Source organism: Pieris brassicae, chromosome Z, assembly GCF_905147105.1.
Source record: "Pieris brassicae chromosome Z, ilPieBrab1.1, whole genome shotgun sequence".
Lineage (NCBI taxonomy): Eukaryota > Metazoa > Arthropoda > Insecta > Lepidoptera > Pieridae > Pieris > Pieris brassicae.
In genome coordinates, this window is record NC_059680.1 from 4,073,248 (window position 1) to 4,090,155 (window position 16,908).

Consider the following 16,908-nt stretch of genomic DNA (forward strand, 5'->3'; position numbering starts at 1 on the left):
ACCGTCATCTCCCTTATAGTCATAGGTCCCTTAATGAAGATATTTGGTTTGAAAATAGCTGCGGATTCGAATGTAGAAAACGACGAAAGCGAAACCGCCATTGTTTGAAAGGCTTACTTACTGGTATTCCTTCACACCAATTGCAACGGGCCCAGTCGAGCTAGCAGTTCCAGGCAGCAATTTTACTTTAAGTTTGTAATTCAAAATGGCGTCTAAATTATTGCGCGATAAGTTCTGATTTTAAGGTCTTTCGTTTCCGCAAGATGATAAGGACTTAAATTTATTACGCTCTGTTCATTTTTCTATTTGATTATTATTTACCAAATATAATAGGAAAAAGTTATTGAAGTTGATGATTCTCTCGGCTTAGCATGAAGTAAAAGCGGACAAAATGAATTTAAATGTTGAAGTTCAAGACTCGCCCTTTGAAATAGGCACATGGTAGCAGTATTGAGGATTATTTTACTATAATGAATATTAATGACATATTGAAATGTAGGTACCCATTACTTACCATAAACTAATAACTGTTTAACAAATCGCTGGTTTATCTCTGTGGTTCTATGTTACTTAACTGGTATTTTTGTGTAAACTCAATGTTGTTCGTGTATTAATGTAAGTTTGATGTATCCGTGTGCCCCTTGGTATGAATAAAAACTACAAATAAATGTTGTTTTTATTACTGTTCCCAAAAATAAATTAGAATCCCAATTAAAGTTTAGTTCGTCATTGTAAGAATTCCATACAATTTAGAGTTCTAAAAAAATACAGACCATGATACATTTGTAAGAAGTTTATTCTTAAATTAAATTAAAATGAACGTCAATAAGCTACGTAAACACACACTCCGTACTTTCTGTCCATGGGCGGCGGTATCACTTAACATCAGGTGAGCCTCCTGCCCGTTTGCCTCCTATAACATAAAAAAATGTGTGTGTGTGTACTAGTTTACGCACGTAATAAGTAAAACTTCATTATGACCTTTATTCTTATTTTTCAAAAAATGATCTACGATATGCAAATGTACAGAAATTGGTTAAATAAAGTTTAACAAAAGGCTTTTATATGGGCATGAATACAAATAATACAATTATTTCATTTTACCTGAAAAAACTTTAAAATAAATACCACAATCACACCCAATCATTAGAAAAAGAGTTATAATTACTTAATTTTTTTTAGAAGTTCACTGAAATTACAATTTAAATAAACTTTTTATTTTTGCTGAACACTTTAATACATATATGTATATATATATATCTATATATCATAACTTTTTTTATGAAATAGGGGGCATACGGGCAGGAGGCTCACCTGATGTTAAGTGATACCGCCGGCCATGGACACTCTCAATGCCAGAGGACTCGCGAGTGCGTTGAGCCGGCCTTTTAATGATTTGTACGATCTTTTCTTGAAGGACCCTAAGTCAAATTGGTTCGAAAATACTTAAGAGGGCAGCTGGTTACACATAGCGGTGGTGCGCGGCAAAAATCACGTCACTATAGTGTTAGAAATAAATTAGGGTGCAATAGAATAACGGTCAAATCTAGTGGTGGGAGTAAGTCCGCTTAGACGACACGCTAGATGGCGCGTAACCGAAAAATTTGACGGTAATTTTTTTCCAACGCCGATAAAGAAGTTTCACTTCAAAAATACAAAACAGACAGACATTTTCTGCTTTTGTATGTATAGATTCAATAACACTGCTTTTCCGTAGCATTCACTTAAGCTTACGTAAATTTTAAGAAGCGATTGAAATTAAGGAATTAATATAATAAACGAACAAATAAAACGAAACTTTATTCAAACTATTGCTTATCTACAATATACGTTAACGTTGTGCCGTGTGTATTAGGCGAAACTTCGCTGCGTAACTGCGCTAACACACTTTTACATTGTGTGACACTGAGCATGTACCGTATTACATTTCTGACAATTGACTTTAGAAATGAGTAATAGACAAGTAGAGAAACTTCAAAATCTACAAAATATAAGGTACACTAGTTGATTATCAATAAATAACAGATAAACGAAAATCAAATGTAACTTTCATGTGTAAAATGTCATCTGTCAAATTTTGTGTTAGCGCAATTTCGCTGTTGCCACTACATTGTTACAGTTCAATGACGTCACAGTGGTGTAGCCGGCTTCGCAGAGGGCGTTCCGATCTCCTTATTCTCCTCAGGATTGGACGCCTTTTCCATATTCCGTAAATTATTCTCAAACTCCACTGGGTCAATGAATTTTTTGCCGGGAAAGGGGGGCGGGCCCAAAATACCCTCGACTTCTTTGTAACTAAGCGTTTCCTTCTTTAACAGTTCTTCGGCCAACTAAAATTAAAAAATATATATATGTCAGTTGTCAGATTCAGGTCCTTGTCAAAAATATATTGGACTTTGACAAGGAAGATTCAGCTCGTCCTAAATTTCACCTTAGCCTGAGCCAGTAAAAAAATATCACCAGCGATAACGTTTCGCAAGAATCAAACTGATTACGATATCGTTTAAAACAACATACCGGTTATATTGAACAAAATCAAAGGGCCCGGCTGAATTCTATTATATTAAGTACTTAATAACAATGTCATCGGCTGTTACGACTATCGGTTTTTGCGACCAAATATGAGTAGTCCCTTCGATGTCGTTAAAACAGATTTTGACTGTATTTATATTATATGTTTTTTTTAAAGCAGCGCCACCTGTTGGTCAAGTAAGTAAATAGTGACAGTACTTCATGTGAAACTTTATATAAAAAAAATTTAAAAAATCACCAAGGTACGTTAAGACAAAATCAAGATATTGCAAAGTGTTTATAACCGCACCGGCTCAACCATGAGAAAATTACTACGAGGTTTTTTTTTTGCTGTCAACATATAGATCTGTGGTTCTATGATATAGCCGGTATTTTTATAAGTCATTGTAGAAAATTATGTCGACATAATATAATTTATTAGCCATAATTACTGTAATATGCTTGATTGTAATTCATGTAAAGTCGCACTATTTTGTGAAATTTATTGAATAATAAAATGTTAAGTCAATGAAATTCGTGAATTAATCAATGATATATAGGTGTGCCCAAGGTATGTTATAAAAATGACAAATAATTGTTAATTTTTTACTGTTTCATAATATATGTTAAAATTACCGCTTCTAATTTATCCTGATTTTTCCGCAGCAAATCCTCTGTGTCATAATATGCTTTGGCGATGATCTTTCTTGCTTCCAAATCTATGAGGTTTTTCAGTGTTTTACTAAACGGACTCTTCCCGCGTTCGTTTATATCCGGGAACGAGACCAGCCCAACGCTTGGTGACATACCATAGACACGGACCTGAATAAAAAAAATCAAAGCTATGTGTTCGAACGCGCTCACATAGGTATCACGATCTATATACTTTACGAGAAATAGGATATGTGATAAAATAACCATTACCTATAGGCTTCATTGTCAAATTAAGTGAATGTCAAAAATTTGTCTAATGACAATTATGAGTGAGCTATTTTTTGTAATCTATAATAGTGCAACTCATGTTGCATAGGTACTTATGTGTATTTACTATTTATTTAAATAAATGTAAGAAAATGTTAGACTACTTTTACCAACCTGCGCATACGCAATCTTAGTAACTTTCTCTAGATCATTCTTGGCACCGCTTGTAATCGAGTTGAAAGTTATCGCCTCCGCCGCCCGTCCACCCAGTGCCATACACATACGATCAAATAACTGCAAAACAAATATTCTTGAAAATAATTGAATAGATACTAGCTGCCCCCGCGATATTCGTTTCTCCTTAATGTGGTTTTAGTTAGCCTTAATACCGTGACACGAAAGAATAATTTCACTGTATTATCGTCACTATAATTTGAATTTGATTTACACTTCGGTCTAAGTAACACGTGGTTGGCTATGCTAACACCAAAAATTAAAAAAAGCAGAAATAATTCAATTTCACGGTATTTCGTTTACTACAAAATAAATTTAATTTATACTATAGCCTCAATAACACGGTAATCATGATCATGAATCATTTGTCGGTTTACCATAGCAGTGCCATCTATTGATTACTTACTCAATCCAGTCGAAAAGTATCGACATCTGTTAGAATCTTTTGGAGTTAACAGATAATTGTGACTGTCAATTAATTATAGACAAATAATTTGCAATAAAATAAAATTGCGACTATAATTAAAGATCTAAGCTATCCTATCTCTTAAGTTGGACCAGACTGCTCACGGTGTGCCAATTTAATTTAAAATCGGTTAAGTAGTTTAGGAGTCCATCGCGGACAAACATCGCGACAGGAGATTTATATATATTAAGATTTATTTACACACCTCTTCCGTAGAATAAAGCTTCTGATCCGAAGTGGTGTACTGCGCGAAACCCAAGGTCATATTGGTCCTTGGCACTATTGTGACCTTTAACAATGCGTCCGTGTGTTCCAATAACCATCCAACTAACGCATGGCCTGACTCGTGGTACGCAACTATACGTTTCTCCGCCGGGGACATTGCGTGACTCCGCTTCTCCGTTCCACCTGGAATATTTTGGAATTGTTTCAATTAGCCGGATGTGCCGGAAAATAAACGGATTCAAAATAAACATTTGTTTTGATATAGGAAGTAATATAATTGTATGAATAATTACAAAACGTCAACGGCGTGTGTCAGGCTCCAAAGGCCGATCACCCACTTGTCTATTAAGAAAACAGTTATCAGGAAACATACAGAAATGTAAGATCAGTGCATACTTCATTATAGTGTTATTTAAGATACACAATTTCGCTGATAGCAACGTTATTATGGCAAGGTTCCAGCGCATAGGAACCTGCAGGGCAGCTAATTCAGATCATTGAAATAAATGTTAATATGACAAGGTTCCATACCGACAACTCTTTCTACGGCATATTCAAGATTCGCCGCTCGAATGATATTCTGCTTGTGCCTTGCTGCGTGTAAGGCTGCTTCATTGCATACATTCGCGATATCGGCCCCACTAAAACCTGGAGTTAGATATGCGAGCCTGAAAAAAATTCACGGATTCATAATCCTTCCCGGTTTTCAAGTCGGTTAATTCAGTGTCTACTCCAATGTTATCAGACCATTTTATGTCCTATTTGATGAAATTGCTTTTGAGTATAAACAATTGAAAGTTTGTCCAAAAAAATCGCGGAAACAAAAAACCTATAAGTCATTAAAATCGGTTCAGTAGTATTGAGATATGCATCAACACATTTTTAAACATACAGGTTTTTGTGGTTTAATTTTTCTATATTATGTACTAAAGTACATCTAAGATTATAATTTAATATAATAATTTTAAATAATTAAAAATGTGTTTGTGTATATTTTGAGTAATGTTTAACGGGCGGTATTATTCTTCAGAAAAAAACTTCTTCTCCTACACTACCTTTTAACATAATATTTAGGAAGATCTTCTAGGACGATATTTTTCAAATGTCTCTCAAAGATCTCTTCCCTTTCTATAAGAGTTGGCAGGTCGATAAGAATGTGTCTGTCAAAGCGGCCAGGTCTAAGTAACGCCTGAAATAATTACAACAAAACAAATATCACAAAAAGCAATAAAGAAGTTTAGGTACTGTTTGGCTTTAAAAACAGTAACAAATATTTCAAAAATATGAAAAAGAACTAATGGATTACTATTAAAATATAAAACATTATGGATATAATCCAACTTTAACTATATTATTAATAATTAAAATAATAACCTCTCAACCTAATTTCCAAACTTACTAACATAGCAAATTTAAGACTGAAAACCATTTGTTTACTCGATTCCCATATCTACTTAACGACAAACTATCAGTTGAACGCATGATAATAACGCAGATTTGATATTATTTTATACCATGGAATAGAGAGCCATCTATCGGTGTTGTACGAAAATTAGTCTAAGTTGAAATTATGGCCAACATATCTTTTTCGTCATTTAACACTAGATGGCGCTAAAGCAGGTTTTCTAACCTTATTTATTTCTACGGCATTTAGCCAATTTTGCTATAGTCAGAAAACTAGAAAACGAAGAAATCTAAACCTCTTGCCAATTAAAAAAATATTAAGTAAACAGGTACTGAACAACATACTGAGCCAAAGATTTTAAATAATACCTTATCCAAAACATCAGCTCTATTAGTCGAAGCGAGTACAACAATGCCCTCACGACTCTTCATCCCATCCATTTCCACCAACAGCTGATTGAGGGTCTGTTCTCCTTCTCCACCTCCAGCTCCAAAAGATGATCCTCCAGAGGATCGAGCTCGACCTACGGCATCCATTTCATCTATGTAGATGATGCAGGGCGCCCGCGAGCTTGCTTCTTTGAATAAATCTCTGGAAAGAAATATAATATTATTACAGGAAAATGGCTTTTAAATTAATATATCACATAATCGATATTGTTAATGAGTTTGAACCTCTTCGGATATATTTCATTGCTATATTTTTGGTATAATTGTTTTTTTTATATATAATTTAAGTTAACCGTAAGGAGTACGAACAAAAATATAAAAACGGATATCAGTGTATTGTTTGTAAAATTATATAAATATTAGTAAAGTTTAATTTATTACCTAAATAACTTCTAACAATCGCTTCAATGTTCACAAGAATATTAAAGAAATGTTGGGACTTAATTGCAGCAATTTAACTAGCCTAGTCGATACAAACGGGCAGCTACCTCTTAGTATTGAGGCCAATAAAGATAGATAGTTGGAGTACCTACAAATAAAAATGTATGAAGACCCGACAAGGCACCTCGCAATGCCGTTAATTATGAATGACACTGGCCCACCCATAATAATAAAGAAATTTTGCATGCGTTAAAATTAGCTAAATTGGGCAAAATAATGGTATATGGTGTTCGTCAAGTTTGTATATTGTCTCCGTTATTCAATGTATATTCCGTAACAACTGTATCACAAACCATTGAAGGGCAGAGGTTACAGTAAAAGTTAACGGAAAGATCATCAACAACATTCGCAATGCAGCGATCAGCCATCAGAGAGCTATAATCTGCAAATGCTTGTCTGGCAACACAAGTGTTTGGGAACTTGGTTTACAAACGAGTGGACTCCTGATCAGGAAATAAGGTTTCAAATTGAAACTACCCGCGGATCTTTTAACAAAATAAAGACAATTTTGTGCTGTCGTCACTTGACCATTAAACCGAGTCTGAGTTTTCATTTGTGACATATGAGCAATTGTTCTGTACGGCTATGAACATTGGACAATAAAAGAAGATTCCCGGCGCTTAGAGGCATTTGAGTGCGTGCTCCTATTTCACCATGCCTACTGCTGGTAGAGTAAAAAACTTTGTTTTTTATTCTCAATTACTGAATAATGAATTACTTAAAGATGTCATGTGGAACATGGTGTAATGTGTGCAGCACCTTACAAACATTATGTAAAAAATATAAAATTGGCGATTAAAAAGGAGTGGCGGAGAGTTCATTGCCAGTTCTTCTACGCCTTTGATTAGATTAGAGAACTAGCAGTAAATGTAAAATTTAAAGCATTTAATATGTATTTCTTTTTTGAAGTTTATAAGTGTACATTGTGTTATCTAAATGAAATTCGAGTTGATATGTCGAAAAAACTTTGCAGAAAATCAAACAACAGAAAGTTGCGTGCCTGGACCACGTGTTGCATCATGACCACCTCCTTCAATTAATTACAATCCAGCATGTTGGTAGAAGGAAAACATCATGGCTTGGCAACTCGGCTTGGTATTGGGTATTACGACTGCAGAAGCGTTGCTGCATTTGGCACAGCGCAAGATACGCTTCACGGTACTGACAGACAATCACAAGTAATGGACCAAAAGACAAAGAAGGGTGATATTCAAACTAAGTTTGACTTCCGAATGCCAAATTGAAATTAACCTGAGTCCATAGAACCAAATTTGAACTTTGAAGTTAGGTGAGTCGAGTAATAATTGTTACAATGAGTAACTGAAGACGCCCCAAGCCCCATCTTTCCCCAAATAATCTTACCTAACCCTTGCTGCCCCAAGGCCTCCGATCATTTCTATAAACTCCGAACCATTCATAGAGAGGAATGGAACGTTCGATTCAGTCGCAACAGCCTTCGCCAACAAAGTCTTACCACAACCGGGCGGACCCAATAATAGCGCCCCTCTGGGTACCTGAAAGGTAAAAAACATTATTACTGTTTATGATAATTATAGTGATGCGTTAATTGCGCTCAATTAATTCGATTTTATTAATACACTAGCGGACACGACAGACGTTCTGTACACACGTCATGAATACAATTTGTAACCATGAGAAACCACTTGAACACATACACATAAGATTTATATACATATTATACTATCTGCCCCCGTAAACTTCGTCTCGTCTTAATGTGATTTTTTTAAACTGGTATGAAAGTATTTATTCAAGCAGTGTTGGCCTAGTTGGCTTCAGCGTGTGACTCTCATCCCTGAGGTCGTAGGTTCGATCCCCGGCTGTGCACCAATGGATTTTCTTTCTATGTGCGCATAACATTAGCTCTAACCTTGAAGGAAAACATCGTGAGGAAACCGGCTTGTCTTAGACCCATAAAGTCGACGGCTTGCGTCAGGCACAGAAGGCTGATCACCTACTTGCCTATTCAATTTACAAATGATCATGAAACAGATACAGAATCTGAGGCCCAAAACTTAAAAGATTGTAGTGCCATTGATTATTATTATGAAAGTATTTAGTACAGTATTTCAGTTTTCTCTCCATAAAAACCTTCCTCAGGATTCGGGAATAAATTAAAATTATTACTCGAATTGGTCCAGCTGTGGCTGTCGATGTAGCAACATATTTTTCGATGTATTATTATTAAAATAAAAAGATAAAAAGGCAAGCCCGATTCTTTATTTGACGGGGGTTCATAAAAAAATTACTGTAACTAAACTCCGTCTGTTTTGATCACACCGTAAACACAATATAACAGAAAGAGACAAAAATATATTCAAAAATTCAAAATTCTTTATTTGTTCAGATACATGTACAATACAATTCAGATAGAGGCCTCCCTAGTAAGTCAGAGACCTGTGACAGGGAAGCTTCGCTCTTCTTTAAATCAACCAACACAATTGGTTAAAAAAATAAAAAAAATAAATAAAAATAAACAAATATATGAATATATTATGATGACTATGTAATGTGTTTGTGAAAGACGAAACAAATGTGCGCGTGTTGCATGAAAAGATGGATTAAGGAAAAAATTATATTAGATGATTTAACAATGCTTCTGTTTTGTTGTAGTTAAGTGTACCGAGCCAATGGTTTAAAGTTGTTTTACATTTATGGTATGTAAGATTATGAAAGCTAAGGGTTTTATTTAAACTATTATAGAGATAAGCTGAGCGATTGTTGTATTGATTACGTGCAAAGATTGTCTTGCAAATTGTGTAGCTTATTATATTATGTTGGGTCCTTTTTTGAGGTGTGTCTGTTTTATGTGGAGAGGTTGCGTGTCTCCTAAGGACACAACGGAGAATATAGAGCTGGCGTATGGTCAGTAGTTTGCAAGACTTGTACAACTCTTCAGTTGGAAAACTTTTATTTTTTAGTAACATTATTTTTATAATTGCTCTCTGAGCTCTTTCAAGTGCTAGAACTTTGGTTTTCGCACAACCACCCCACACTGTGATACAGTAGGTGATAACAGATTGAACTAATGCTTTATACACGGTATATATGATGTTTGGTTCCGCTACATGACGTAGATTGCAAAAAATCCAGCTTAACCTACGTATCCTTTTTATTACTGCATCAACATGGGCGTGCCAGTTTAGATTTTGGTCAATAATCACACCTAAGTATTTAATCTGTTTCACCCTAAGCAGCGTGTCACAGCCGCAGTCTTCACTACAATTGCAATTTAGTTTGTGTAATTTTATGTTAAGATTGGAGGGGGGTTGGCTCTTATCACGTATAGCAAAAGTTATGAAGTTAGTTTTAGATGGATTAATAGTTAGCTGACTGCTGGTTAAGTGCGCGTTAAGTTTGTGAAGATCCGCTTCAGCGTTTTTATAAGTTTCCTCCCATGTATCCCCATAAAAAGTTAGTGCCATGTCATCAGCATAACAAGTGATGATACCTTTATTGATTTTGGTATTGCACATTTCATTGACATATATCAAGAACAGCGTTGGCCCTAAAACCGAACCCTGAGGGACGCCGAAAGAAATCGGGTTTTCATTTACGTTACTAATTAAGTTACCTAGCTTAACTCTTTGAGTCCTATCTGTCAGATAGCTGGTCAAGAGGTTGAGAAAGACTCCTCTAATGCCAATATTATCCAGGCGCTTAATCAGAGTTGAAACACAAACAGTATCAAATGCCTTTTTGAGGTCGATAAATAGTGTAAGACACTTTTGTTTCCGGTCAAGGCGTTCAACTAGGTAATTTATAACGGCTAGGATAGCATCTTCAGTACTACAATTTGACCGAAAACCAAATTGTGTTGGTGAGAGGAGATTGTATTTATTAAGGTAGGATATTATTCTTGAGTTAATAGTTTTTTCTAGGATTTTGGATATAGCTGTTAAGATAGAGATTGGGCGGTAGTTACTGATGTCTTTTTTATCACCACTTTTGAAGATTGGATGGATAATTGAACTCTTAAGAATGGTAGGGAAGACACCGGTTTTATAACATACATTGCATAATTGAGAGATAATAGGAGAAAGTAATGGTGATGCTAGTTTTAAGAAGCGGTTGGAAATATTATCTATTCCAGTTGCACTTTCTGATTTAAGGTTTTTTATTATAGCAGAGATTTCATTGGGTTCAGTGTCAATAATTCCTATTGATGTTAATTGCGTCTTATTGTTAGACTGGAAGTCGAAGTTTCTTGGGGTGGATGGTAGTTCTTTTGCTAATAGTTGACCTATATTTGCAAAATAGTTATTTATATGAGCAAGTGATGCTTCTATGGTAGGCTTTATTTGCATAAGTTCTAAATTATTGTTTTTTGATTTGTGTAGATTACTTATTTCTTTAATTGCATTCCAGAGGGTTTTAGTATTATTGCTTGGTTTAGATAATAGGTCACGATAATACTTGCGCTTCAGATTTTTGATTAAATTGTTGCAGTAGTTACGATAACGTCTGTATGTTATCTGGAGTATGTCGTTACTAGAGTCTGCTTTGAGTTGGAATTGGAGTTTATTCCTGTGTCTTATGCATTTCAGAACACCGGGTGTAATCCAGGGCTTTAAAGAACGCTTGGTTTTTGGGATAGTTTTTATTTTAGTGTTTGCCTCAAGAATCTGTGTAATGATATCAGTCAGTTTTTGCGTTAAATCATTGGGATTATCGATTGTTAATAGATGAGAGAGGTCGGTTTGCGTCAGGGTGGATAGTGCACTTTCATAGTCGGTTATGGTATTATATTTACTAACTTCGGTCGAAGTCGTGTGTTTGGATATGTATAAGAACACAGCTGAGTGGTCAGTTATTGTAGTTTTTAAAACGGCTACTTTTGCTGAAAAACATTTAGGGTCAAGGTTAAGCATAGCATGATCTAGACAGTTTTTGTCTCTGGTTGGTAAGCGGTGTCCTGGAATCAGCCCTAATCCCGAGAGGTGTGTTAGATAGTCAGTACCGTCCAAGTCAGTAGATTCATCTAAAATGTTTATATTAATATCGCCTAGTATTATAATATTTTTAGTCAGGGAGTTATCTTCTAGGTATTTAGTCACTGATTCAGTAAATTTCTTTTTGTTGCTGTTTGTATGTGATCGGTAGATTCCGAGTATGGTTAGGTTTTGTATTTTGATAAGCATGCCAGAAGCTCCGTATAAGTCTAGTTCTTGCTCGGAGTGTTCAATGTTATCTTTGAGATAAATAACTACACCATCGTTTTGAGTTTGTTTTTTTGTTGTATGATGGGCCTGATAGCCTTTTTTGATAGGGAGGGGTTTATCGTGGTGAAGTCTACATTCTGTTAGAATAATTATATCCGGGTCTGTAGATAAATCAAGCAGCTCTAAGTTTAAATCTAAGTCATCCGAGTTCTTATAAACACTTCGTATATTTTGGGTTAGAATATAATATCCCTGTTTTCGGGTTGGAATGAAATTTTTGAGCTCTTCAGGTAAACAGAGAGTTGAGGAGAAATTAGATGTTTTGTCTAAATCTTGAAAGTACCTATCCATTTCTGAGTTTGGTAAGGCCCAGGGGGTTGTGAGTTGTATTTGAATATGGCTTTTTCCATAAGTGAGGAACCAGCAGGAAGCAAGGTAAGATGAAACAGGATAGGGTATGTATTAGGAATTGGAAATCATGTAATTTTACTTTGATGTGTTTATGCAATGGTAGGTATATGACTTATAATCTCACCTTAGCTCCCAAGCTCTTATAATGTTCTGGTCTTTTCAAGTAGTCCACGAACTCCATTACTTCCACTTTCGCCTCCTTCAAACCAGCCACATCTTCGAACTTCACACCCTTCCCTTGACCACTCATGGAATCCACTAGAGTGAATTTAGCACGGCTTAATTGACTCTATAATAAACATTCGCAATGCTTGTATATTTATATATATATATTATATTTTATGCATTGAAATGCTTCCTTTATAATAAAATCTCCCGATCTACTAAACTCAACAGTTAAAACTCATAAATACATAGAAATCCTCACTATTGGAAGCTTGACTGCGAGGTTGCAAAAACTACTCCACATACTCATACTCTCACGCATAATTAAGATCACAATCTATGTTTAAGCAGATTTAAGGAAATAAAAGCATTCAGGCAGTGCTTCAGTGCCTAAGCCTTTCCTTACCATTAGGAAGCGACATCTTCTAAACTACCTTTCGATAAGGGCACACATAACACAATGAAATAATATAATTAAAAAACTTCATATTTTAACAGACAAATTTAATAGTCCTTTTAGTGATCTGACAAAAGGCTTGCTTTATTTAAACTCATATGTAATATGAATAGTTGCCACATTGGGGTGACTGATAATGGTAACTTATTTTGTTAAAGGAAATCATTTTTAGGATTCAGTCACAAAACGTTGACAGCATTTTTAATCTTAAACAGTTCCTTGAATTCCAAAGATATTTAGAGTATATAGTGCTTAGTGCTAATAAATACAACTGTATAAAATATTATACTTACAAATCCCCCTAAATTGATATTCATTTTCATAGACTTTGTTGAATATAGGAATGAAAGTATGACGGCTGTAATGAGTAAAGTTGTTATCACTTTGCCTGCTACACTTCCATTTCTGTCATATATCACTCGGACCCCTGCAATATAACAAAATATGTTTATGCAAATATCACTGAGAAACTTATAAAATAAGTGATGTTATTAAATATGATTGTTAATTTTCCTATAATTTAAAAACTCATATACCAATTCTAGCCATAAATACTGAAACAAAGTAAAAAAAATCAAATAACATTTAATTCTTTTACAGTGTATGAGTTTAAAACATAAATATAAAAAGCTTATTCGAAGTGGTCTCCAATGGATGCAATAACGTCCTTTAAACGTGGAGGCCAGATATTAATATCACGCACTCTTTCCATGGGAAAATTCTTCGCTGCCAAACGTACGGATTGATTTAGGGACTCCAAATTATCCTGGCGTTTAGAGCAAGCCGTACTCTCTAAAACTGACCATAAATCATAATCCAGCTGATTAAGACTAGACGACGGCATGACTTCAGTTCTGATGATGTCCGAAACGTTCGTTTCCAACCATGACTGCGTAGACCAAGCTTTATGACCCGGCTTGGTTATTGAACTTTCTTATATTATTAGTTAAGAAATTACTAGTACGTCTCTTATAGACTACAAGTCCTAAGTCATCTTTTATAATACGTGACATAGTTCTAGGTGTTATCTTCATCTCCCGAGATAAAATCTTTTGCTTTCGGACAGGCTTTCTTCGAATTCTTTTACTTGCTGCTTTGACCACCGGTTTCATACGAACACTAGGTGGACGGCCAGATCTTTTTCTGTCACAGAGGTCCCGTTGTACTTTTTAATAGCCCGGTACACAAAATGGTGAGTTTTAAAAATTGCATTTGGCTCCATACCTACTTTGTGTAATGAAATCACGGCGATTCGGTTCTCTTTATGACCACTGTCCATTATAATATCGCAAAATATTGTACAATGTATTGACGCCAAAATGAAAAAACCCAATGAATATTGATATAAAAATGACAAATTCTAAATTCAAATGTAATATTGTGATAATTTTCAATATTGACAGACCAAGTATAACACATACCTTCTTTAACACCCAAACTTTGTTCAGTTTCTCGTAACTTTTCTTCAAACCTATGAATATCACCCACATTCATATGATACACTCTACTGGTAGCCTGGAATAATATTAAAAACATACAGATTTATTTGAATATTGCTTTTAACAAAAGCCTTTTCTAAAATAAATACTGACTTTTCGTCCTTTAACAACAGCTCCTTCATGAAGGATTATGGTGACAACTTCAATGTCGGGCCGTACAATTAATTCTTCCACCTCACCCTTTAACAGCATAGAGTATACAAACTCATTCCATGACACATACCTGACAAACTAAAAAATATAAGGCAAAATTAATCTGACACTATTACTAATAAATAAATAATGCTTTTATTGTTTATTTTGTATTGAATAGAAAGCATAGCATGAAACACATCAATGGTATTCATGTATATTTGTGGACTCAGTTTCCACACTTAGACTCTCATTAATTACAAGGTCCACTTTGCGTACACATCAATGGTAATTAAATTATATAATCAAATATTTTCATTTTATAACAAACGGTATAAACTTTACAATATATATATTAGTAAAATCTATTGAATAACCCAGTTAGTTTTAACATGGGATTTCATAGGATTGATTATGATAATAATAATTGTTATTTTGTTTTGAGAAGCCTTATTTGTTTGAAGAAATAATGTTGTTTTATCTTAAAAACATAAATATATACTAGACAAGCAAAACTTTAAGATGTATGTGTCTACCATATTTTTATAATATAATTTAGAATTTTAACCTACTTCACTTTGTGTATTATCACCAGATAGGAGCATGGAACTCATCATAATTAGTGTGAATGTTGTCATTATCCAAAACAGAGCCTTCACCATAATTGAGGGAATATTTGCATCATCCTTTTTCTTATCCTTGTCCTAAAATTATTATTTTATTTAATAGCTGGAAATCTTATTAGTATATAAAATATAAATCTGCCTCGGGCAGGCAAAAATAGATAGCAAAATAACAAATATAAATATGCCACAGCTATACCCATTATTGAGTTTAAACTAGTCATTTAGCCTGAAATATATATCCAATCAGATATTTTTAAAACAAATCAATATCAAGTAAAAACTAATATTTTGTATCATGTATGAATAATTTTAAAGCATACTGTACCTTATCATTTTCATCTTTGTTATAGTTGATTTTACTTGTGTGTAGACTACGACCCAATAATTGGAAGGTATGAGTGAATCCGGGCAAATTTGATCTTCTTAACAAAGCTTCTGCTGCTTTGTACTCTGCATTAAACTGTTTTAATTGCTGCAAAATTAACCAAAACTATAATACAATGCAATTAATAAGTAAAAGACAAAAAACTACCATTTTCATTTCAAGTTTGACTTGTCACCATTCACAGATAAAATAATAATATTTGGATACTGCCAAGCAGTCATACCCTTTAACAGCCTACATTAAGTTATATGGAAGTGAATGTCCATTTTTATGTCTTATTATTAAATTTAAACTTTATCTCAACTAAGGTAATGTCTGATAACAGTTTCCTGGTTTTGTATATCATTAAGACTAATGAGAAATTTGTTTATAAATATTGTAAAAGAAATTTAAGAATAACATTGCTCACTGTAAAAAAGCAATTTGCAAATTAGTTATGAAATCACATTGTGCAACAAAAAAACTTACTGGATGTTTAGATTGAGCTGTACAGTTGTGTATAGATGACAAAGATTTACACAAATTCGACAATGTTGAGTAATTCTTGTATTCTCTTGTAAGAATTCCATTTTTCAAATTAAAGAAAATATTACTGTGTATATTTGAGGTTGATATTCTTGGCAAACGTTTAATAGATAACATTATAGATTTTTTGCGATATTAGTAAATCATGTTAGTAATCACTAACATGAAATTGGATTTATTTTAAATTAAAATTTAGTTTCATAAAAACTCAAAAGATATTGAAAAATCATTAATCTACTGTTAACACTAAAACACAGTCACAACGCTGTAGAGTATAGTCATAAATGACAATGACAATGACAAATGCAGTTCCGCAGTGGTATAGTATCAACTATCAGCAGCTTTTTACTTTAAACTGTCAAAACGATTATTCGATTAACTGATAAACGATTAACTGCATAAAGTCAAAACGATTGCCGTAATATTTAAAAAAAAACCCATCAACAGTTATGACATTAGCAGTAAAGTATTAGTCTTTACATTCAACTTGGGTCAAGCTTAAACTTTCGACACTATTTATACAAAAAAGCATATATTTTTGTATTTTTCATGTGTAAAAAAGTAATTTATATATTTTTATCAATTAATAACCTAAAATCTTCTATGATAAAACAAGACGAAGAAGACAAAATTGCGTTTTTTTTAAAGATTTTATTGCCTAACAGAATTTCATTATTTAGCGATATATATTTCAATTCCTTGCCAATGCTACGACTATGGAAACAATTAGAATTTTAGCAATTTGTTTTGATCGGTATCAGATAAGACCATAAACTTAATGACAGACTTGTTTGATTAACAACGTATTTATAACAATATTTGCGTGACCACTAATTTCATTATTTAATCGAATAAAAGATTCTTAGTATGATTAAT

At 33.9% G+C, this 16,908-nt stretch overlaps 1 protein-coding gene across 1 annotated transcript; it reads right to left on the minus strand.

The window, feature by feature from the left end:
- Positions 1-1,787: 1,787 nt before the first annotated feature.
- LOC123718578 (paraplegin) lies at positions 1,788-16,297 on the minus strand. The gene is made up of 15 exons (XM_045675211.1): positions 15,976-16,297; positions 15,448-15,594; positions 15,069-15,200; positions 14,458-14,595; positions 14,287-14,380; positions 13,159-13,292; positions 12,368-12,532; positions 8,015-8,166; positions 6,131-6,353; positions 5,413-5,546; positions 4,889-5,025; positions 4,338-4,540; positions 3,607-3,726; positions 3,148-3,333; positions 1,788-2,330 (listed from the first exon to the last, which is right to left on the minus strand). Exons 1-15 carry the CDS (start codon positions 16,147-16,149, stop codon positions 2,130-2,132), a joined length of 2,340 nt encoding a protein of 779 aa, XP_045531167.1. The 5' UTR covers positions 16,150-16,297; the 3' UTR covers positions 1,788-2,129.
- Positions 16,298-16,908: the final 611 nt, after the last annotated feature.

Bases quoted from the DNA above. Each gene is read 5' to 3' on its own strand.
- LOC123718578 (XM_045675211.1), bottom strand. From the start codon at position 16,149: ATGTTATCTATTAAACGTTTGCCAAGAATATCAACCTCAAATATACAC. The intron at 8,167-12,367 runs GTGAGATTATAA...TTTACCTTTCAG, and splicing joins ATAAGAGCTTGGGAGCTAAG to GTACCCAGAGGGGCGCTATT. The intron at 5,026-5,412 runs GTAGTGTAGGAG...AATTTTTTTCAG, and splicing joins CCTAAATATTATGTTAAAAG to GCTCGCATATCTAACTCCAG.